Source organism: Nelumbo lutea, chromosome 2 (genome assembly GCF_056320005.1).
Source record: "Nelumbo lutea isolate HS-2025 chromosome 2, American lotus-T2T, whole genome shotgun sequence".
Classification (NCBI taxonomy): domain Eukaryota; kingdom Viridiplantae; phylum Streptophyta; class Magnoliopsida; order Proteales; family Nelumbonaceae; genus Nelumbo; species Nelumbo lutea.
In genome coordinates, this window is record NC_142685.1 from 24,248,469 (window position 1) to 24,273,782 (window position 25,314).

Below are 25,314 nucleotides of genomic sequence, written 5' to 3' on the forward strand. Positions count from 1 at the left end.
GAAAACCAAAAAATACACTCCTTAATTCCTTGATATGAGGATTCTCATGAAAAAAAATTGGTATTTGTCAAGTTCATCATCTAACTAAAGATCCATAGATTATTGTGCCATTTAGCTTCTCAATAGCTACATTTGCATCATTAATAGTCTTAATTGTGCCAAATCTAAAGCAACAACTCCTTCATGAGTACTTGTCACACATCACATATGATGACATAAACAATACAGGGAATAAAACTTAATACAAAACCATAAAGATAAGACAGAACAACAAGGTCTTTTGCATAACTACTAGTCAGGTACATGGTAGTGATGAACAAGTCAAGCCTATGGTTAATCGATAAGATGGACCCTTACGCACTTAATGTTTGAAATTCAAAGCATTAAAAGCCAAAAACTCTACACTTGTAGGCATTAACTCATTTGCCTTCCCCACAAGGTACCACCAACTTCAGAAGCATTCAAAAGCCAAAAAAAATAGAATAGTAATAAGTGATATTGCAAGGAAGAAGAAGAAGAAGAAAGGAGCTTACCACCAGTTGATTCTTGTGGCTGGTTGATTCCATGTTGATAGACATCAGTTGCGCATGGAAATTACCAGTGGTCTGCTCACTAGCTAGGGCTAGGGCTTGGGCTTGGATGAGAGGTTTTTTTCAAAAAATGGGAGGGGAGATTGGATGAACTTCTAAATCATTTCTTGGATGAGAGGATTTTTTTCCAAAAAAATGGGAGGGGAGATCGAATGAACTTCTAAATCATTTAAAATGAGTTTTTTTTCATTTTTTGTCTTTTAGTGCCTGATTCAATTAGATGGATTGAAATTAACAGCAAATGCTCATTATTTTGAGGTTAGTTTAAAGGAGTCGGCATGCACATCTCCTATTGGAGGGTTCATGCTCCCCGCGAACCGACGAGTTCACTAGATTCGAGCTCATAAAGCCCAAAGTAAATGTGAGTCAAAATTTATTCTTCTAGCTATAATTCATGCATCTGTAATAGTGCAAATAAAACTACCTTGCAATGTGCAAACAAACTAACCCTAAGCATTGCAAGACTTGGTATAGATGAAAGTAGAAATACAAAAAAAAAAAAACTACAAATGAAACCCTAGTTATTGAACTTTCTAGATATATGGCCGTGTTTGGTTGCAATACAAATAAATTTGCACCGATGCAAAACTATGGTAGTGTAAATGATTTAAATGTAAATTCTGACCTATTTTTGTTTCAAATTTTAGATTATTTTTATTTGATTGTAGTGCAAATGAAGTAAATTAAGACATGAAGCAGAATAAAGTAAAACCCAAAACAAAATTAAACAAGAATATACTTTTTTTTCATTTACACTCCTATGCATTTGTGCTAGTACAAATAAAATTGCACTACAACCAAACACATCCTATTGTTCAACCTAAAAAGTTATTGAACTTTATGCAAATCTACAACAAATAATAGTTCAAAGTAAGGGATTCAATTGCACCTTGTTTGGTGGTTATAAACTTATCCAATCTCAGTCGTTTCGTAGAAACTCTAATAATCAATGGGCTTCCCATGTCAATCTTATCAAAATGAAGTGAGACAAAACTATTAAACTAACTTTCATAGTCTCATGTCTTGTACATACGTCAAAGTTTAGAGATTGAAAGGGAGGAGATCTGAGTGAAACGGATGAACCACTTGGGTAGTATCATCAATTTGAATCTTAGACTCATAAGCTATCCCCCTTTCAATGGCATACCATATTACCTTTTCCCAACTTCTTACCAATACCAAACCCGTCGTATCTACCGCTATAACACAACTCACTGTTGGTAGTGCCTGTAAAATGGTGCGCATAGGAAGTTCAAGAGGGAGAAAGTCTAATGATGATACATTACATACATACATACTACTTCATTCCCTCTCTCTCTCCCTATATGTGTGTGTGTGTGTGTGTGTTTCCACTCCCACCCTGCCTTGCCCCAAGCAGGCTTTTTCTTAATCTTAAACAGGGATGGAGTGAGCCCCAAATTAGGGATGGATAGAGATGGTGTTTGCATACAATTCCCCAAATATGATAACAAAATAGTAAAATACCCATAGGTTTAATATTAATTTATATTCATCAGTTTCCCTCGAATTCCCAAAATCCTAGGATTCCATAATTTCATTTCTAAAATACCCCCAATTTGTCAAAAATCCTTTCCCCAAACCTATACCGCCATCGGGGAAGAGGTAAGATGAGGTAGGGTATCTTGGCTATGGGATAAGGACAGAGAGGGGTGCCCTATCTCAAACCCGTGTTGACATTGTGTGTTTTGATGATAACAAATTCATCAAGAGTACTAATAGTTTAAAAAGTAAGTATGCAGCTACAAAGGACATCCTTAGTTGAGCTCGAAATTTTTTAAGAGACATTTTCTAATATGAGGTATAAAGGAGTAGTTAATCTAATTGATGGAATGGAAACTTTCTAGGAAAGAACAAAACTATCAAGAGTAGATGATAAAAAGAAGACATCAATCTCCAAAGCCTTTGATTTGTTTTTGCTTTTTTAGGATTATGTGTAATCAATTGCAAGATACACTATATAAGCTTTACTCAAGTCAACCTTGATTATACCAAACTTAGAGATCAATAGTTAAACTTATAAAGGGTTTTTATGCTCTTCACATGCTCAAAATTAGGCTTAAGTGTAAAAAATCCAAGTTTGAACTATTAGAAACCTTTCTTATAGGATTTATTTTTAAACATTTGAGCTATAACAACTCCTTTCTCTATGGTAAATATTTTAAACATCATAGAAATCATCTTAAAAACTTACCAATGGAGGATTAATCTATTTCCAATAGTTCAAAAATGATTATGTTTCTTTGTATATAAAAATTTGTGCGAAAGATAAATAAAGTGGGCAATAGATGTGAGATTCAAAGGGTTTTGCAAGAAAAACAATGTGAAAACATGAGTCATAAAAAAAGTAGATATATTGAATTCCTTATGAACTAAAAGAGTAAAAAACCTTGTTCTTAAAGAGTAATAGTAACATTTAATCCTAGGGTATTCATTGTGTTATCTTGCATATTAGGTCGCTTTGCTTGTAATTGTTCCATTAGCCTATTGAGAGGCAATCCATTAATGTTGTGTGTTTATATTGTCATATCTATTGTAAAAGGTTTGTATAAGATCTTTAAGACTATCAAATGGCATCAAGTCTTCAAGGTGTGAAGGTGAATGCATAGTATAAAGTTGGGATAGCACCTAAAACTATATCTAGGTATGATTGGTGCCTATAAAGTCCAACTAGTTGTAAGGGTTTTATTGGGCACTCGGGAAGACCAGGTGGTTAGTGAAAATTCTCAAGATGATGCATGAGGGGAAGATATATGCCGAGTTTGGTTGAGCCCATATAAAAATATTGCATCTATTGTACTTTTTTTTTTCTTATTCCTTTATTTCACCTCACACAAATCTTCTTTCAATCACAAGGGTCTTTGATTTTCTGTTATCCATAACATCAAATTTTGTTTCAAAACTTATAAAAAGAGATTATCTGGTTCAAAATAGAGTAGAACCCAATTCACTCCACCTTAAAGTTAGGTCACCTAGGCAATAACCCACCATATTGCCATTTCACAACTCAATTGCATAGTTTTCTCTCTTTGTATGACCCAAATTTTTCAAGTTAGGTTTGGTTAGGTTACCCTTTTTTTTTTTTTTTACTTCACCTTGTTAAAAAGGTTCCAATTAGCCTTAAGATTATGGGTTTTCATTGATTTTAGATATGGTTGGTTATATATGACACACCATGTAAATACGATATGGAGTTATTGTGTTTGGGTTTACATTAATCATATTTGTGTAAAAAATGTGCTAATCCATTTAATACAATTAATAAACATGTCAATTTTGGGTTAACCCACATAACTCAAAAATGACATGCTTATGACTCAAACTTAAGTCTTATATCATATATATATATTTGGATGAAATACTATTATGGTAGGTAAGTATGACATTGAGACATCATTCATTTACTTTTATCTTATGTGGGTGAATTGGATAATTGGGTAATTGACCAATTTCTCGACATTTGAGTGTTGGTATAATGGGTCCCACGGAAAGATTATTGTGTGGAGAGCATCAGGTACTTGGAGAATTGATGCCCTTTTGGGAGGTGGGTAAGTTGCTTAACCACTCGTCAAGAACATTAAAATCTCCCGGTAAAGTCTTTACCTTAATAAGCATCGGTGCAACTGAACATTGGCATCATAATTTGCCCATGTAAGCATATTACTTGGGTATCGAAAAATGAATGTGGCTTGAATGTTTTTTATGAATTTGTTAAGACCATGAAATATTAAATGTGCATTTTATTATTTAAATTTATCCATTATTTAATTTAAACATTTTTATTGTGTTTATTTGGTGTTAATTTAGGTTATATGTGTCATTAAGTAAATAATTAAATAGGTCGATCATATTAAGTTGGGCTATGTGGGTCATGTCGTGTTACACATGTAATAAACGTGTCATGTTCATGTTTGAGAACTAACACAATTAATTAATTGTTCATGTTCATGTCGATTTATATATCGGAATATTACTATCTCAACATGACATGAACCTAAAACAATAACATGAATTGCCACCCCTATTTTTTATATTATATGTAGAATGACAAAAATACGGTGTCCTAAAAATAACATTTTTAAGTATGTAGTACTATAACTTTTTTAGCCTTTAAATGTAAAATTATAGATACATACAAATAAATGTGTTGAATTGATGAATGCATGATTGCATGTATGCATACATATTTATAATAACACTAATCTATACTATTATAAAGTGGATACTTGCTTGGGCTCTATGCAAGTCATGAAAGTTAAATTTGACAATAGAATGTTAACTTACATTTTTATTCTTTACCCTTTACTTGCATATGTGCATAGCACTATGCCCTTACTCTTGTATATATAAAGCAGATACTAGATACTTGGTTTGGGTTCCATAAATCCAATATGAAGTAAAAAATTAGGTTCATATTTTTTCAACCCCAACCTAAGCTTCAACCTGACGTGTGTGTGTGGGTCTAAATATTGGCTAACCCAACACAAGTTGCACCCATACGTGCCTCTGAGGTATATTTGGGTCTTAATTAGATCAAAATGGGAAAAATCAACCCAAAGCCTATTATATTGGAAGGAACACAAAACAATGAAGGGTAAAAACCCTGTTAATTGAGTCAAATGAAGACATAAACCCTGTATAATATGGTTGTGGTTAGACTTGTTGGGTTGACATGGACATGGACTATTGGTTAGAACATTGTGGCATATCTCTTGTACTTTTATCACATAAAACAAATTTAATAAGAATAATTTTTATTAATGATTAATGTAAGAAAATGTATTTGTGCATGTGTAAATAAGTATTAACCATATATGTATGGCATTTGGATCTAAGTTTTATAACCTCCATGGAACTAAGGGAAAAAATAATAGATGGATACCTGCTTTAAATAACAAATGAAAAAGATCATTAATATTTGTCGTATAACCTAATATGAGGTTAAATATATTGGTGGTCAAGTTACTAAGGCGGAATTGGAACCAAAATGGTCTATTCCCCTCACCTATTTTGTTCAACTTGGAATGGGAATCAAAATCATAATTGGCTGGAATGGATTTTTGGAAGGGGAGGGGAGGGAATGTCCATTCATTCAAATGGGGGAATATCATTCCACCAGGAATGGAAATAGCTTCTGAATCTGTCAAACCAAATAGTTGGAACTGGAATGATCCGATTCCAAACCCCTATTCATACAAACCCAAACGGACCCTAAACACTTGATAAACACTTGACTGAGTCGCTTCTAAAAGGCAAGTGGTTCAAAGCAAACTCGGATTCAGTCCTCACACTGTTCTCATAGCCACTTCAAACCGTGTATTGGGAATATCTGAGAATATCTCCACTTTTATGGGAAGATATTCCCAATGAATGAAAATCAGCCCTCCACAAAATTGTCCCCCACCACGTCCCAAATCACATTCCTGCCTTGTATTGGGAATATCTCCCAATGATAATACCAGAAATGATAATGTCATGATCAGGAGATGTTCCCAATACATGACGGGGCTGTGCTGTGGGACGTTGTGGGGGACTGATTTGAACTCCGTTTTCGGAGGACCGAATCCCATGTCTTTTGAAGCAAATCCGGAATCATGGCCCGATGACAGATGGGCCGGTCCGACCGCGTGTTGAAAACACTGATCAAACTTGCTTTAGCCTAAAAACAAGTGATACGTATTGCACTCTCCTCTTCATCTGGTCTGCAGGCGACTGCTGCTTGCTCTTGGGGGTAGGGTTGCAGCATATAAAATACCACTCCATCTCTTCTTGCGCAGCCATAACCTGTGCACCCTTAACCTTATCCTGCGCACTTCTCATCCCTCTGCATCGAAGCAATGGGGTCTTCTCTTCCTCCCAAGGAGGCCAATCTCTTCAAGCTCATCGTCGTAAGTTCTTCCGCTCTTCATTCATTTTCTTAACTGGTTATCCACAGGCAACCCGTTAACGATTGTAGTTCTTTTTACGTTTGCTCATTTCTTTATTTTTTTCTTCATGTTACTGCAATCTGTTCCAGTGTCATTCCCATTGAAAAAACCCTAGCCTCTGCCATGTTCTTCAGCCATACATTATTCTCAAAACTCTGATTCAATTGTTTTTTTTTTTTTTCTTGTAGTGTCCAAATTGTTTGCTTTACGCCTTCTAAGTGCTAAAATAACTACAAAATGTGATCGATTCTCACCGAGTTTCACCTTTGCGCTACGGAGCTTATTGTTTTGGATTATTACACTGGGTTAATTTCCCTATAGAGGCTTATGCATACTCACTGGAATTGGTTCAAACATGTTAATCCGGTCATCCATTCGTTGGCTCTGACTGAAAAAGAATTTTAGAAATTAATCGTACTATATTCTGGCTCGATGAGTGTTTCGTCTCTTTCAAAAGTACAAAGTTCAAGAATAGGTTTGATCTTTGTTTTTCTGTTGTAAATTAACAATCTATCTTTGCCTGGGAAGATAATTTTGAACTGCAAATCATTCCGTTCAGCTGGGTCATCTGGGTTTTGAAATTATTGATTAATCACCTTGTCACTTCCTTATCCTTACACAATGGATATTTTTGGCCCAATTTATGTCTACTGGTCCGTGAAACTTTATTTTGTTACGTGCAATCATTTGTCACTCCTCTATCTCCACAATGTTGGAATTATCACTCTTATGTTTTTCTTTTTTTTCTTTTTTTTTATGGTAAAAACTCTGATGGTTGTTTGGTAGTTCAAGGTTAATCTGCTCAATCATTGCATCTCAGTGAGCACCCAAGCGTAAAAGAATTTTCTGTTTAAATGGTGCTTGCTCCAACCCTTTCTTGTTATCTAGACTTGATAACAATTAACAACCCAAAGAAATAAAGTTGCCTTTTACAGTGGCTGCGTTGCTCTTTTAGGATTGTTATAGTGTATATAGCTGTTTTAAAAAAGTTCAATATATTTCTTTTTGTACAGAAATGTATTCAAATTAATGTTATATAACATGCAACTGATCCACTTTTTAGTTGCTTCATTTAAAAATTATCTATCCTTACATTGCTTGTTTAGTTGAAAAATTTCTCAACACCTTTTATTGAACACAAGAAAGAGAAACATCTAATGCTGGAAAAATGAAATGCTTTTTTCTAGATTAATCAGTAATCACTTTTCAAAGCATTTCAGTACTCCTTTTTGATACACATTAGGTATGCGCATATTTTAATGTTTTTCAAAATATTAGTATGTTTTCTTTGTGGAGAAGGTATACAAATTGATCTAATAGTATTTGCAAATTGATCCGCTTTTAGTTTCTTGTTTAGTGGAACAACTTCTAAAGACCTTCATTGATCATGAGACACATTTGACACTGTATAAAAAGCTCATTGCATTCTTCTAGACTAATTACTTTTTGAATCTTTCAAAGCATTTCAAAGGTTAGGACTGTATCCAGTCTACCCCTCCTAAAATCCCAGATAGCTGGGACCAACATTGGGTAACAGCCTAAATGCTTTATAATCTCTACAGTTTTTTGTTTTACATTTAGCTAATATGTTATGAGTATGCTACATTTTCTACTCAAATGAAATGTGGATGTGTATGCTGTAATCCTCGAAAGGTTAGGGCAACATAGTAATTAGTAACATTGAGTGGATATAGTGAAGGGGAAATCTCTAAAATTACCCTCAAGTTTTAGGAAATGGACCAAAACTTCCCCTACCTTCGCAAAATCCCTTAAAGTACCCTTAAGTTTTCTAATAATTGACTAACTATACCTCTACCTTTAGTGTATCGTCACATCCTGTTCACATACAGTATATTACTGTCATAATGTTTTTAAAAACCCACATTTGCCCTCTGTTTCTTCTTCACCATCTCTGACCACTGAGAATGGAGATTTGAATGGGTTTAAGTATTTTACAGGGGAACACTGTGCAGTTCTGGGCTCCATTTTCTCGTAATTCAGAGGGACTTGTTTCCATTGTTACTATTATGAGAACCCCATCCGAGTATCTTGGTGTATAACAGAGACGTAGGAGCCAGTGCACCCTCTTCTGCTCTTTATCAGAGTGACCATTTGGTTTGATTGACAGTTGGTGGGATGGGATGGTACTGAATATTTTTATCAATAAAGCTTTCATGGGAGTTGATGGCCACTTAGGCCAATGCTAGTAAAACGACAATGTTGACAAGTATGTGTTTAATCCATTTTAGTGGATAAAAGCCTTGAATGAGCTCTGAAAACTTTTTCATAGTTCCCACATTAGAAATGAATGGAAGGGCCTTTGTTCTGATATTTTCTTCTGGGCTGTGCTTAGCATCATCATCCCAACACTTATCGTCTTGTATGCAGGCACAAAATCCAATTTGAACTCCAATGATCAAGTATGACAATAATAGATTTTTCATTTTGGTCATTCATCATGATTACAAAGAAGAAATTTTGGGAGCATCTTAAGGCTGATATCTTAAAAGTTCTCGAGGAGTTTCATAATTCTGCAGCCTTGGAAAGAAGCTTGTGTGCAACTTTCATTTCCTTGATTCCAAAGAAGAAAGGGGCTTCCGAGCTGAAGGACTTTAGACCAATAAGTCTGGTTGGGAGTATCTATAAAATCTTGGCCAAGATTTTAGCCACTCGGTTAAGGAAGGTGATAGATTCTTTGATATCAAAGTACCGAGGAGCTTTTGTTCATAACAAGCATATTCATGATGTGGCTCTCATAGCAAATGAGCTAGTTGATTCAAGAAAGAGAGTTGGGAGGAATGGTTTGGTCTGTAAAATAGATTTAGAAAAGGCATACGATCATGTTAATTGGTCTTTTCTGGATTATTTGATGGAAAGAACGCACTTCGGCTCAAAGTGGAGGAGCTGGATGAAATTTTGCATATCCACTCCAAGATTCTCTGTACTTGTTAATGGTGCAGCCAGAGGCAATTTCAGAAGTTCGAGAGGTTCGAGACGAGGGGATCCCTTATCTCCTCTCCTATTTATATTAGTAATGGAAGGACTCAGCAGAATGGTGGACAAGGCTGTGGAGTTGAACCTGTTGGAAGGTTTTGAAGTCAGCCCAAATGGTACTTCCGTTCCAATCTTGCAGAGTTGCAGTATGCTGGTGACACACTGCCTTTCTGCAAGGCCTTGGAGGATCAAGTTCTTAATTTAAAGCACCTCTTTTTTTTTGGTTTGAAATTGTTTCTGGGTTAAAGGTGAACTTAGCAAAAAGTGAAATGATAGCAGTGGGGAAGTGTCAAACATTCAGTATTTGGCTGAGCTATTGGGCTGCAAAGTAGGACTTCTACCCACAAGCTACTTGGGGCTGCCTCTGGGTGCCAAGTGTACATCAAAAACCATTTGGAACCCAATTTTGGAGAGGATGGATCAAAACCTGGCCACATGGAAGGCTATGTATCTTCCCAAAGGAGGGAAGGTAATTCTTATAAAGTGTCCTAGCCAGCCTGCCTACCTATTTTCTGTCTCTTTATCCAATCCCTTCGGAGGTGGTGAAGGAATTAGAAAAAAAGATGAGTGACTTTCTGTGGATGGGTTGGAAAGACTCAGATAAGTATCATCTAGTGAAGTGGGAGCAAATATGCAAACCCCACTCACAAGGGGGCTTGGGGATAAGAGATCTAAAATCCTTCAACTTAGCTTTATTAGGCAGCTGGCACTGGAGGTTTAAATGTTTAATGCAGAACTGGATAACCTTTGGAGGAAGGTAATAGCTGAGAAATTTGGGATGGACAGTAATGGTTTGTAGTGTGGTCCCCCTCCTTCAACTTATGGCTGCAGCCTTTGGAAAGGAATTTGTAGAGCTAACACCAAGTTCAGACAGGGTGTCGGGTTCAAAATAGGAGATGGAAGAAGGATCAGATTTTGGCTAGACCCTTGGACTGGGTAGAGGTCCCTTAAATAGTTGTTTCCTATTTTGTTCAACCTGGCAGCTGACAAAGAGGTGCTGGTAGCTGATTCTTTTGTTCAGAGGGGAGAAAACATTTGCTGGAACCCATCCTTCAGAATGGACTTTAATGATTGGGAGATTCAACAGATAGGGGATCTTCTAGCTTTGCTTCAAGATCAGACTCTGAACTTGCAAAGCCAGGATTTGAGAGTGTGGGTTGGGAGAAATCAGGAGTATTCTCAGTTAAATCCTTCTACAGATTTTTAGTAGGTGGAAATGGTACACGTTTTCCTAGCCGGGTCATTTGAGGGACAGTGGCATCCATGAAAGATAAATTTTATGCTTGGATGGCAGTTTTAGAGAAATGCCTAACAAAAGAAATGCTGTTGAAGAAAGGTTATCCCTGCAATGACTTGAACTGCAGCCTGTGCAGTGGCCAGTGGGGAGATGGAATCAGTTAATCATCTGTTTTGCATTGCAAGTTTGTAGGAGATATATGGAATTATTTTCAAAAGTGCTTAGAGGTCAGCTGGAGTATGCCTGCCTCAGTTAAAGAATGCTTGGAGGCTTGGCACATACCGGGATGACAAAGAAGGTGAAGTTGTGCTGGTCCTCTTTACCTCTGGCTATTTTGTGGGCAGTATGGACTGAAAGGAACAGTAGGACTTTTGATCACACAGCTTCTACTGTAGCTGAGGTCATAAACAAGACTGTTGAGCTGCTTAGGAGCTGGTTGTCTATACATACAGGTTTTAAAGAAGATACATCTGACTGTAATTTTTTGAAGGTGGCCTTATTTTGTGGTCCTTTTGCTTTTGTTTTGTACAGTTTCTCTTTGTACAAAAGACCATTGATTAATATAATTATACTTCACCTTTTCTCAAAAAAAAGCTCCATATTGCTTAGAAAAAGACTGGCATCCCTCACTCTTTGGCAGCAAAGCCTCTCAGCTGCACTGCCTCATTCTTCCTCCTCCACGCCTCCGCCTCTCCACTGTTTATGGGCTTTATGACTGCAATTTTTTGCTCTGCTAATATGTGTTAATGATATGAGCTTAAAAACATCCTGTGAGTGGGAATAAAAAGTTTCAAAATGTTGTTTATTCAAATATTACTATTTTGAAAATTTAAAGAAGAATGAAAGGTCAACTAGTCTTTTCCATCTTTCCTTAATGGTTAACGGCAATTGTCAATTGTCAGAAAACTTAGGGATACTTTAAGGGATTTTTAAACAGTAGGTAGGCACTTTCCTAAAACTTAGGGCAATGATAAAAAAAATCTTAAAACATAGGGGTAGTTTAAGAGATTTCCCCTATAATGAAACTTTGAATTATCCACAGCCACATCAGAGTTGTTCTTGGGCATCAATGTGCATCTCTGATTTTCTTTGTTTTTCATTAGTAGCATCAGGTGCTGTTTTTGTTGATACAGAAGTTCTGAAACTCTTTCTAACCCATTGCTAGGACATGAATACATCTAGAATGCTCTGAAACTCTTATCTCTTTCATTAAAAAAAGTTAGGTTTGGTTCTTTTGAAGAGAATAAATGTAAGCAATAGATGATTGTTTTTTTTTTTTTGATCAATAAATAATAGATGGTTGTTTATCTACTAAAATCCTTGTTTTTATCTTAATCTAAAAAGGGAAGATGTATTATGTCTGTTTGCTAAATCCGGATTTATTTTTTTTCATTTAGACAAGTATCAATATCTATTGGAACATCCTTCTTATATATTCTAATCATTGCAGAAATTATATGAAACTAAACAATACAAAAAGGGACTAAAAGCTGCAGATGCTATATTAAAAAAGTTTCCAGATCATGGAGGTACGTAGTCTTAGTAAGATTCTTGCATTCTATATGTCTTTATTATTTTTTTTTTGAGAAAAGGTAAAGTAATATTTATTAATCTAAAAAAACCTGTACAACAAGAGGCTGTATATAGGGTGCTTAACTGCTCCTGCAGTGCTAACTTAATAAACCATTATTGTTTACAAAAGATTTTCATATACAAAATATGTACCATGATTCCTGCCCTTGAATAGCTTATGACCGCATTTGGGGCAACTTCTCCTACGGGCTTTTTGTGCATTTTGCATTTAAGAAGCCAAAAGCCTGATTGAAACCGTTTGACATATATTTGGTCTGGCTTCTCCTTATGGATAATTTGATGCTACTTTTGTGGATAAGCACAAGCTGTTTTTTTATTGGCTTCTTGCTTCTGCCTTTTGCATTTAAAGTGGGGGCCACATTTTAAAACTTTAAGATTCCCTTTTAAATGCCATTAATGCCCTCAAACTTATGTTTTAAATGACTATTAACACCTTGAAAATTTTTAAATGTCTAAATTAACACCCCGACTATTTATTAGTACTTCAAAATGACTAACATGCCCCCAATACTTCCAAAACCCAGATTCATCCGCTTCTTCGACTTGTGCCTATCCATGTACAATAAAAATTATCCGGAAGCAGAAGCACTGCTTATGGATAATTTTTAACCTATTGGTTAAGCGCTCCCAAGCACAGGCTATGTGTGGCAGCCATGAATGCATTCTACCCACTATCAGCTGAAAGACAGTGTTCACTGAAGATTCCTTGACCTTGAATATCCTTTAATTTCTTTCCTGCTGCAGACGCCAAAAGGCAGCTGCTGGAATCAATCCCTTGGGGTAGAACTTCCCTATAAAAGAGATTTGGAGCGAGCCCTTCCTACTTAAAGTTCAAGCTCTATGTTGGGAAGTATTCCTTGGAAGGATAAAATACCTGTGACATGCTTCAAAAAAGGAAGCCTAAGAAAAGGCCTTTCTCCTCATGTGCGTTTCCTTTGTAATGCAAGTGGTGAAACCTTATCCTATTTACCAATCTCCCACCCTTATGTGCTTTGTGTTTGGGAGTACTTCTGTTCTTTATTTGGTTGCAAGTGGGTTCCCCCTCAAGATGTACTGAGTCTCTTCAATCCAAGTTTCTTAAAGCAGCCAAGGAAAAGAGGGAGAATTATCTGGAAAGCAATCAGGGTAGCAGTGGTGCAGGGAAACCTATAATTGTACAGGTTTCCCTTCCTTTCCCTACATTTTCCGTCAAACCAAACACAGTTTAAAGAAAAGGATAGGGTGGTCATGGAATAGAAACCCCCAGCTGGTAACAACATAAAACTAAACTTTGATGGGAGTTCCATGTGCAATTCAGGACTGGCAGGTATAGGAGGCGTGTTCGAAGATTCATCAGGCAGGTTGATGACTTTGTATTTTGGACCTATAGGGGTTGGAGACTCACTGAAAGCTGAGCTGTTTCTTTGCTGCAAGGTTTGAGATTTGCAAAACAATCAAACTTCTAGCAATTGGAAGTGGAAGGGGACTCAAAACTGGTTATTTCTTGGACAGGAATTAGGCAATTAGCTGTCAATTACCTTGGATTTACAGGCATGTGTTTAGGGAGATAGAAAGCCTCTCTAAGGATTTAAACACCACTTTTAATTGGGTGAAAAGGACCGCAAATGGGGTGGCAGATGCTCTAGCAAAACAGGGGGTTTTATAGAGAACGACTGTTTTGGGCTGTAATGTAACTCTTTTTGTAATATTGGGCATTGGCATATTCTTCATTCTACCATTTGGTGGTTGGAATTCTAAACTGTTGTGCTAAACTTTATTTACAAATCAATAAAATTTCTTTGTTGATAAAAAAAGCACTCCACTGAAGACCTTTCTTCTCATAACCTTTTTTTTTTTTTTTCTTTTAACCCCTTCAACTTCTTACATCTTCTTTAAAGGCAATTCAAGTTATAGTCATTGTTTTTTATGTGAGGATTAAGAATTTAAGACCCTATCATGGACTTGTTTGGGCTTGCCTCAAGGGGCGTGGTACAAGGCGGCTCGTAGAATCAGGAATGCAATATGTTTTACATCACTTCAGCTACTTCAAGTAATGCAATTGAAGAAAAAAGAGATTGTGGGTTTTAGATGCTTGAAAATGCTTTATATGTTTGATTTTATTTTTAATTTTCATTTGAATACTCTTTACATGTTATGTTTATGTATTTTAATTTTAGATAATAGGTTTATAAAACATTTATTTTAAAATTTAAGTTATATTTTTTTATTAATATTATGTTTAATGTTTTTCGATTATTTTGCATTTGTGGCATTTTTTAAATTTTCTGACATTTTTTTTTGATTTTTTAGCATTTTGTTGTATTTTTGCGTCTTGCTTCAAAAAGGTGTGCACCTCACCTTGCACTTTTAAAACACTGGCTTCAAAAAGACGAGGAGAGGGGATGGTGGGGTTACATCAATGAAAAAAAGGAAATTTAGACATGTGACACAAGGAATGGATATCATGCTGAATTGGGTGAAGAGGGATGCCAACAATATGGCTGATGCTTTAGCTAAACAAGGGGTGGGAAGAAGCACTTATTTCTGGGCTATACTGTAATCCATTTTCTTGCTTCTTCCGGGGGAGTTAAGAGAGTTTATCTCCTCCTTATTTGTATCTTCTGTTTATGGTTTATTAATGAATCAATGAATTTCAGTTATTGATAAAAAATATGGCTAGCTGTCCCCTCAAAACTCATCTCCGTCCACCATCCCTTGGCTGATCTAAAAAGCCTCCTTTTTCTAGGCAACAATGTTCAAATATGATGGAAGTAGGCTTAGGGAGGATCCCGTCACAATCCCTCCCCTCAAACTATTATTGTCAGAACCATTACTGCCTATAGCACCCATTCCTACCCATCCTTCTCTGACTGGAAGAGAGTAGAGATTGAGAATATACCTATTTTCCTTGTCCTTCAAACTTACATCAGTTAGGTCCCAATTCACCATTATACCCTTTGCTGTCTCCACAGTTGGCAGTGTCTCCCTATCACAGCTGCACTCTCCTCGTAAACTTCTGATAACCACAGCCTCTATAACCTCCATCTTAGTTTCTTGCAAGCATAATATGCTTGAAGCCCACTTTTTGGTGCATGAGCTTGCCACCACTCTCCTCCGGCTTGAATTTAGGCCTCTAATATTCCATGAGGTGATCCACATGATGAGGTTAAATTATTATAGCTAAAATAATACATTATCCCTATTTATCAAAAAAATATTATCCCTCCCTTACAGGAAGAAACAATTAAACTACCCTTTTCCTTGTCATTTTGCTTTCTAGCCAATTAAACCCTGCTTTATCATTTAAGTTCCACAAGAGCCTGGACATTTCTTTCTTGGTCTTCCCTCCCTTCCTTATTTTCTTTTCTAAGGCCTTCCTTTCAATCTCCATCACGAAAGGGGGAGAGGGCGGAGTTTTGGGAGGAACTCGGAGGGCTGAGGGAGAAGTGGGATGGGCCTTGGTGTGTGGGTGGGGACTTCAATGTAATAAGGAGAAATGAAATGAAGGGGGGAGGGATAGAAGAACTTCTGTAGGTATGAGGAGGTTTGAAGAATTCATAAACAATAATGAGTTGATAGATCCACTGCTGATTGGAGGGAAATTTACCTGGTCGAACTGCCAAATTCTAGCCATCGTTAGGAGGTTGGACAGATTCTTATTCTCGGGAGATTGTGCATACTATGTGGGAGAAGTAGTTCAAGAACCAATGACCATCCAGTTGTTAGACCATAAACCAATTCTTCTACGAAGGGTTGCTGCTGTTACAGGCGTCAAACCGTTCAGGTTTGAAAATGCTTAGCTACTCCAACCAAACTTTGTGGAATGGATAGAAAGTAAGTGCAAGTGGAAGGACCAGCAGGTCTAAAAGTGATTAAAAAATTGCAAGCCATCAAGCAAGCGTTGAGGGAGAGAAGGAAGGAGGTAGTTGGAGGGGAAGAGGGCTGAAAAAAGAGATTTTTGGAAAAGCTGGCCAGATTAGAAAGAGTAAGAGAGGGAGGAGAGTTCAGGAGAGAGGCCCAAATTGAGATGTCTGTTATTCTGTTTTGGAATCTGAACTAGAGGGCCTAATTCTGAGGGAGGAAGTCAGGTGGAGGCAAAAATCTAGAGCTATGTGGCTGAAAGAGGGAGACAAGAACACCTCTTTCTTCCATGCTTTTGCAAATGGGAGGAGGAATTGGAGTTGGGTGTCCCTGGGAGATCTGGAACCAAACCGGCTAAGCAACAGTGCAGCGGGTTGGTTAGAAAGGGATCTTGAAGTTGGAGAGGTACATGAGGCTTTGAAAAAGATCAATGGTGACAAAGCACCAGGGCCAGATGGGTTCAACTTTATTTTCATTAAAAGTTGCTTGTACTTCTTACAAGAGGATTTTATGCAGATGTTCAAGGAATTTTGGGATCCAAAACTCTAGATAGGTGGGAAAATGCTACATTCATCTCTCTAATACAGAAAAAGAAGTGGGGTAGTGAACATAAACAACTTCAGACCAATTAGTTTGATAGGCAGCCCTTATAAACTATTGGCAAAAGTGCTGGCAGGCTGGCTAAGGGAAGTAATTCGGGAAGTGATAGGGGAGATTCAGATGGCTTTTGTAGAAGGAAGGCAGATTTTGGACAGGGTCTTGCTAGTGAATGTATAGATTCAAGGTTAAGAAGTGGAAGACCAGGCTCGGTATGTAAGTTAGACCTAGAGAAGGCATACGGCCATGTTGAATGGGGATTCTTGGAGGAGATGCAAAGGTTGATGGGGTTTGAGGAGGTTTGGAGAGGTTGGATATATGAGTGCATTTCATCAGCCTCCTTCTCACTGTTAATTAATGGTGTGTCATCAGAATTTTTCCAAGCTTCTAGAGGGTTGAGGCAAGGGGACCCACTTTCCCCTCTGTTGTTTGTCTTAGTCATGGAAGCACTAAAGCTGATCATGAAGAAAGGAGTGCTGAGGGGGCGGTTAGAAGGCTTTAAAGTTGGACATGAAGCATGGTTGTCAAGGCGACGCCTAGGCGACAAGGCACCCTTGGAGGCTCGCCTTGCCTAGTCGCCTAGCAGTTTTGTGCACTGGGTTATAAAATACTTTTAGATTTTTAATTTTTTGACATTATAATTATAAAATAGACATTATTAAACTAGAATATTCATTTTATGTGTTTATATACTAATTTCTTTTTCTTATTTTCTTATTTTGTTAGGGTTTAATCAATGCAAACATTGCTAACTGGTATTGAACTATCGATACACCTTTGTGTATTGGAAGAGGTGTATCGGTACTTATAACGATACTCCCCCTATTTTTTATTTCTTTGGTTTTCAATTTCATTTTTAAATATATATATATATATATATATATATATAATTTAAAAAATGGGTCCCTGAAAACACCTGTAAACAGGTATCGGGACCCCAAAGATACAATACAATACACCCGATACGGGGCGTATCGTATCAAAATTTTGATCCTTGATGGAACCCTCAAAAATTTCAAAACCTGAACCTATAGGCAAGGGAAGAACTTAAAATTTTGTCTAATCAACACATTTTCTTCTTCCGCGTCTTCTTCTTCTTCTATCTTTTCTTTTCTTCTTTCCTATAACAAAAGTAGGGGTTCCGCCCCTATATTTTTTGAATTTTCTTTACTTTGTTCTTTTTCTTCTCATAAAATGTTGATTTTCTAGATTTAAACATGAATTTATACTTTTCTTATGAAAATTATGAATAATTATTAAGGAAAGATGGTTATGGAACCTAGGGAACTACCCTAGGATCTACGGTTTTACTTAAAAAAATCTATCGCCTAGGTGTCGCCTAGGCACCCGCCTAGGCGACTAGGCGACAAGGTGCTGGAATGTAAGGCAACAACAATTAATATCTAGGGACTTTTAATAGAAAGGATGGAGAGGAGGCTAGGTAGATGGGAAGCCAAGTATCTATCTTTGGGTGGGAGAATTCATAAAGAGTGTTCTGTCTAGCTTACCGACATATTACCTTTCCCTCCTAAGAGTTCCCAAAGAAGTGACTTTGAAAATTGAGAAAATTCAGAGGGACTTTCTATAGGAGGGGGTGGGCAGGGGGCAAAGTGTTTCATCTGATCAAGTGGGAAAAAGGTCTGTAGATCAAAGGAGGGGGGGTTTAGGGTTGAGAAGGGTAAAATTTGTTGAAGATTAATTAGTTTTATGATGTTTTTCTGAGTAGATGTTTTATGTTAGTTGCTAGATAGGAGGTGGGGACCACAGTATTTTTGTGAGTCCAAATTTTATTATGTTTTTTGAGTGTTATATATGCTGTTTTATGTTTTGCCACCCTATAAGGGCATAGTTGTCTTTGTACTGTTCTATTATTTTAGTATAAATAATAAGTGAAGGGAGCGGCCAGATTATTGCTCTCTTTTCCTTCAACTTCTCTTCTTCTCTTCTTCTCCTTCTCTCTACCTTCTCTCTTCAAGAAACTACTTTCTTTCATATTTTTTTTTAATTCAGCAGATTTCTACTAAATTAATTAACAAAACACTTTTATGGAAATGACTGTGGAGATTTGGGCAAGAAGGAGAGAGGGAGGCATTATGGAGGAGGGTGGTGGTTGGAAAATTTGGAGTGGTGAGGTTCGGGTGGGAATCAAGGGAGGTAAGAAGTTCCTATGGGGTAAGTGTGTGGAAGGGAATCATAAGTTTTAATCAAGAGTTCAGAAGTTAAGTTTAAAGTGGGGGTAGGTCATAGGGTAAGGTTTTGGGAAGATGAGTGGCTTGGGGTGGGAAAACTGTGTGAGGTGTGTCCTAGCCTATACAAGCTGACAGATCAACAAGTATTTTTGTGAACCACCACTGTGATTGAATCTTTATATTATCATCCACTTCCTCTAGCCATTTGCACCTAGACTTCTGTTTCCAACAAATCTCTTCCTTCGTTCAGATCTCTTCCAAATCCTTTATTCTATCCATCTCCTCAATTCTTGATGTTAGATCCACTTTGATTTCTTCTACTTTTTCAAATTGCTCTTTGTTCCAAACTTAATTCTTTCCTTTAATCTTTTCAGCTTCCTTGCAAAACTAATTACCTTTTCTCTTCCCAAAGGATTAGATTCTCCCCACAGAAACCTTCAGTCTCTCCTTTAAAGAAGGATCTTCAAACCACATGTTCTCAAACCTGAAAGGCGAAGGGCCTCCGCCAGGGATTTCTTCCTCAATACAAATGGGACAGTGATCCACAGAAACCTTCAGTCTCTCCTTTAAAGAAGGATCTTCAAACCACATGTTCTCAAACCTGAAAGGCGAAGGGCCTCCACCAGGGATTTCTTCCTCAATACAAACGGGATAGTGATCAGATGTCACTCTAGGCAAATCTCTTGAGACTAGTTTCTCACAAATCTTCCCACTCATGAGACAGGAGAAATCTATCCAACTTTGAACAAGTAAAGAGGGGGGGTGGACTGAAAGCTTGACTAGGTAGGGGAAGCTCTCTCAACTCAAGGGAGTCAACAAGATCATTGAATATTCTCATGCTTGTAGTGATAAGGGTTTGGGTTATTTGTTTCCCCCGAGAATCTTATAACATTGGAATCACCCCCTAAACACCAAGAACCTTCCCATAATCTCCTGGCAGCATACAACTCCTCCCAAATCAAAGTCCTATTTCCATACGAATTAGGGCCTTAAGCATTTGTCAGAACCCATTCTCTTCCATCTGAGGCTCTTTTGATTTTTTGGGAGACTGAAAATTGTCCTTTGAGCTCCTCTAGACAATCCATTTCTTCATTCCTCCAGATGGTAAGAATTCCCTCTGAGGCCCCCTAGGAAGGTGCAGAGGACCTGCTAAGACCCCTAACGCCCAGATACTCTTGATCCATTTTCTATCAATTATTGGTAATTTGGTTTCTTGGATCATTACCAGGTCTGGTTTTTCTTTTCTGAAAATATTCCTGTTCAATCTTCTCTTTTTTGCACTTCCTAACCCTCTCATGTTCCGACTTATTATTTTCATTTCAATGTCCCTGAATTCCTGTCACCAGATTTACTCCCCTTTCCTTCTTTCCTTCTTTTTGTTATCCTCCTTCTCATAATTTATTCCACATTTCAGCTTTTCAATTGTGCCCATTTTTCTTTTCTTCTGTTTACTATTCTTCCTCAGATACACTGTTGTTTTCCCACCCTTCTTTCCTTTCTTGTTCTACATTCATCTCTCCTTCCTTTACTTCACCCAGGTCTAGCTTAGGTTTCTGAACTTGGGTAGCATGGCGATCTAACCCAGGACACACCGGTTCTTTCTCTACTTCTAGGGCTCCTAGGTTCTCTAGAATTAAGTTCAGAACTCTTCCCCTTTCCTCTTCTACACTGCTATCCAGGAGCTTCTCACCCTTTAAATCATTGGCACTTGGAATCAAGGTTCAAAATATCAAGCTGTAGCAGCCCTTTCTCTACCTCTTCTACCGGCGTATTGGTCTATGTCAGCCCTCCTTGCTCTTTTTTTTTTTTCTTTGTGAACCTGGTTCAGAGGGGTCGGTTTAAGGTGCTTCTACCCCCTGAACCGGGTTAAACGCCAAAACACCCCCTTAGGGTCTTATCGAGAGGCTCCAGATACGATACGCATTGGCTGATACGGTCCGATACGTATCAAAATTTCGAACCTTACTTGGAATATAAGCATTCTGGGAGGGTAAGGCTTCGATGGGTCTTGCAAGGATGGAGGGAAAGGTTAGCTTCTGAGGTCGAAATTTTATTGGAATTCATTGCTTTCTCAATTCATCACAAAGCTTAGGCAAGGTGTCTGGCACAAAATTTGCACTAACTCTTAAAGTGTCCAACATGGATACAACCTCAATTTTGAAGTATCATGCAGTGGTGGTTTTTTATTTATTATTGGTAGCAAATAGGAATTTTATTAGCTGCCATGAAAGAATAGTAGTAGTTTACACTATACAAAAACTGTGCGAAGCACCCCTAGATATAGGTTAGCACTTTATCTATATGCGTCCCACTGTTCCAAGATTTTGGGGTTAGATAAGTTTGATTTAAAATGCAGATATCCACACCCAAACACGTGTAACATAAAAAAGGGTTTTATAGAGAAGCAATAGGCTGTTTTGACGGTTCTCCTTTGATGATATTTGGAAGAATAGGTTTTCAGTACCATCTAGTTCTGTGTAGAAGATTAAAACAAGGTCGGTGTGGACACCTCTTGAAGGTTTTCTGAAAATAAACTTTGATAGGAGCAGTCAAAGCAACCCAGGTCCTTCAGGAATTGGAGGAGTCATAAGAAATAAGAAAGGGATCATACTAGCACTTTATTCAGGACTGGTGGGCATTGGAGACTCTTTAAAGGCTGAACTGTTTGCAGTTTTACAAGGTGTTCAGATTGCAAAGGACATGAGCTTGGAGAACCTGGTGATTGAAGGGGACTCCAAGGTGGTGGTAGGTTGGCTAAGAGATCCAGACTCAGTGGTTTGGTGTTATAGAAATCGAATGAAGAAGTTCCAGTGAGAAGAGGAAGTTTAAGTGGTTGACTAAGGACATTGATGTTTAATGTATTTGGGTAAAGAGAAGTGCCAACTCTTTTGCCAACAGTTTAGCTAGGCAAGGGGTGCATAGGGATTCTATTTTCTGGGCTCATTTGTAACTGTTTTTTCTCTTCTGATCCCTAGGGGAGCTAAGATATTTTATCTCCCCTCCTTTGTATTTTAATCTCTTATTAATGAAGTGCTTCCTGTTATTGATAAAAAAATGAAGAAGTTCCAGTGGTTAACACAGCAGATGAATCTAAGTATACAGTGAGTGGGGAGGGAGGCTAATGCATTGGCTGATTCATTAGCTAAGCAAGGGGTAATTAGGGATCAGTTGTATTGGGTGCAATTGTAATTATTGTGCTAGTTCTGATTTAATAGTGAGGCTGCATTTCGTGCCTCCCTTTGGGATGCTTGTAACAGTGCCTATCATTATTGATTTCAATGAAATTTAATGATCTTTTACTTATAAAAAAGGATGTTTTGTTGTTAGTAAATCCATAACAAGATTAATAGGTTTTAATGGTGCTTTTCTTTTTTAAGTGTTCCCTTAATTGCTCATCTCTCTCCCTCCCTCCCCATTTTATTTCTGATATCTCCTGAAAATTGCTGGTCTTATATATGTATTTTTCTCCTCTGCTACTAGAAACTTTGTCGATGAAGGGGTTAACATTGAATTGCATGGAACGCAAAGCAGAAGCATATGAGCTTGTACGGCGTGGACTAAAGGTTGGAATACCCTATGGTTTTAGTAAGCTATATAGTTCCTTTTTATCAAGGTTGTAACTTAATTTCTTAAAACAATACCCACAGCTTTTCTTTTTTAATGCAGAATGATCTTAAAAGTCATGTTTGCTGGCACGTTTATGGTCTCTTATATCGATCGGACAGGGAATACAGGGAGGCAATAAAATGCTACAGAAATGCTTTGAGGATTGATGCAGACAATATTGAAATACTTCGTGACCTCTCTCTCTTGCAGGTTGTTATATGCTTTGCAACTTCTATATGTAAATGGTCTTGTAAAATTATTCTTTTTTTTTTTTGAGTGGTAAATTTAACTTTATTAATTGTGGAAAATGAATGTTATGTACAAGGAGGTTTATTTTGTTAGGCTGGCTCTACAGTGTACACCACTTAACGCCCATTTTACTTCTCAGGCTTACTAATAACTTTCATCTGTTATCCTACATTTGTTCCCTATTAGCCCCCTGCTTGGCAAATGGCAAGTGTACCAGCTATATGATTTGCTGATCTATGTGCCCATGTGATCACAACCCTTTCCCCTCTTATAAAATTATTCATCAAAAAATGGTCTTGTAAAATCTACAAAGTGGAAATTAATACAATTGCACTTAGTTTTGTCAATAGATGCATGTGGTTGTCTATATCATGGTCAAGATAATTAAACTGATGAAACAATAAAAGCTATGAGGCAAGGTTCTCTTTTTGAAATCTCAACCCAACTTAGCCTTAATCTTTACTATTTACGTCTGTATCATGAGTCCTGTCCTGCCATTGTGTGCTACCAAGGTATGATAATAAAAACTTTCCTGATTGTTATTGATGGAAAAAGCTTATTCAAATCATCAATAAAAACTACGAGGCGTTGCTTTACTGTAAGACATTGAAATGATAAACACTACCAATAAAAAAGGAGTCAGTTGCTCATAATTCAGGGTCTCTTGTGCGTCTCTCTAGCTAATCCTTTACTCAATTGAGTATTATTAGGTCGGTATGGATGTCCTAAGGTGGTAAAACTTTGCTTCTTCATGAAAGAAGTGCTAAAATGAACAGTTTTTTTGATGAATATGATAAGTGAACATTGCAGTCCATCTTGATAATATCAACCAGGATATGCTTATATCCCCATCTGCTTCTTTTTATTCATCTTAAATATGATATTGCAGTGGCATTATTTACACATGGTTTATAGGGAGTTCATATTTATTTATTTCTTTTATAAAGCTTCTTCTTGCTCTATGTGGCAGCGGGTTTTGGACAGATTCGAGAAGAGGTTGGCATCTTGGAGGAGCAGATATTTGCCATTGAGGTGGGGTATGGTCACTCTCATTAAGAGTGCTCTAACCTGTTTGCCAGTTCATTTCTTTTCAGTTCTTAAAATTCCAACAAGAGTGGCTGATAAGTTGGAGAGTATTCAGTGAGATTTCCTTTGGAAAGGAGGGGGAGGGGGAAGAAAGAAAATTCAATTGGATAAGCTGGGTATAAGTGAGAACTTAGGGAGCTAAATAGAGTGTTGCTTGGGAAGTGGTTATGGAGATTTGGGAAGGAGAGGCATCATTGGAGGATGGAAGATGTTGGTTGACTCATCCACTATTGGGGACACTACTCACCCCCAATGGACCCTCCAAATGTTAGGTGCATGAAGTTATTCTTGATGGAAGTTCAATTTGTAATCTGGGACCTTTAGGAGTTGGTTTGTTTTTAGATATCATGGTGGGAATGTATTTGCACTCTATTTTGGACTGGCTGGCCATGGAAATTCAATAAGAGTGGAATTCTTAGCAGTCAAGCAAGGAATGGAGATAGCCAAATCACCTAATCTTAACTATGGGCAAGGTTGTTTGAAACCTTTGGAATTCAATATTGTTTCCTGGATATGATGTTGGAAGCCTTAAATGGATGGTACATACCTGGGCTAAGCAAAAAAGGAAAGTGATCTGGGGAATTATGCCTTTGGATCTACTTTGGACAGTGTGGCTGGAAATAAATTGCAGAGTTTTTGAATGGTGTGGAAAATCAGAAGATGAAAATATCAAGGCTCTTTGAGGTAGACTATATTCTTGGGTTGCAGTGCATATTCTGTTTAGAAACACACCTTAGAGATCTTTTTTTGTAACTACCAAAGAGCAAATTGAAGTTGAGGCTGATAGTCAGCTCATGGGTGTATTTGCCTTTTCTCTATTTAATTTATTTTCTCTTTCTTTCTCAAAAAAAAAAAAAGGAAATGCTAAATCTTAAAGACTTAAATGATTGAAGGGGACTTAAAAGTGATGTTAGGATGGTTGAACAAGAACAAATAGGTGCTATGGATTTGCAGACAAAGTATAAGGGAAATAAGGAAACGAGCAAGGGAATTGAATGCCACCTTTCAATGGTTGCAAATTGATAAAAAAAGAAAGAATAACTATCAATGGGTACAAAAGAAGCAAATGGCTTATCGGATACCTTGGCTAAACAAGATTGGTTAATAGGGATTACCTATTTTGGGCTGCTCTGTAATGAACAATTAAAATGGGATAGGTGACATCCATCCTATATAATTGGTTTTCAAGAAACTTTGTTCACAATATTTCTGTTAATGAATTAATAAAGAATCTTAGTTAATATTCAAACAAAAAAAGGTTTAAGAAAGAGAAAGATGCATTAAGGAGAAGAGTGGTGATTAGTAAATATGGGGTGGTGAGATTTGAATGGGACACTAGAGTGGTTTCTTCCCCAAATGGTGTTTGTGTTTGGAGGAATTATAAAGTT

General features: G+C 37.2%; 1 protein-coding gene across 2 annotated transcripts in view; it reads left to right on the forward strand.

The window, feature by feature from the left end:
- The first annotated feature begins 6,269 nt into the window (after window positions 1–6,269).
- The window catches only part of LOC148869248 (N-terminal acetyltransferase A complex auxiliary subunit NAA15-like), a 71,709-nt gene continuing 52,664 nt past the window's right edge, over window positions 6,270–25,314 (forward strand). Inside the window, exons 1-4 of one of the 2 annotated variants that reach the window (XM_088971018.1) lie at window positions 6,270–6,496; window positions 12,217–12,295; window positions 22,466–22,548; window positions 22,652–22,801. In XM_088971018.1, the coding sequence (XP_088827144.1) occupies window positions 6,446–6,496; window positions 12,217–12,295; window positions 22,466–22,548; window positions 22,652–22,801 (363 nt within the window). In that variant the 5' untranslated portion in view covers window positions 6,270–6,445. The remainder of the gene's footprint in view (window positions 6,497–12,216; window positions 12,296–22,465; window positions 22,549–22,651; window positions 22,802–25,314) is intronic. The other variant, XM_088971019.1, reaches the window with a different exon arrangement.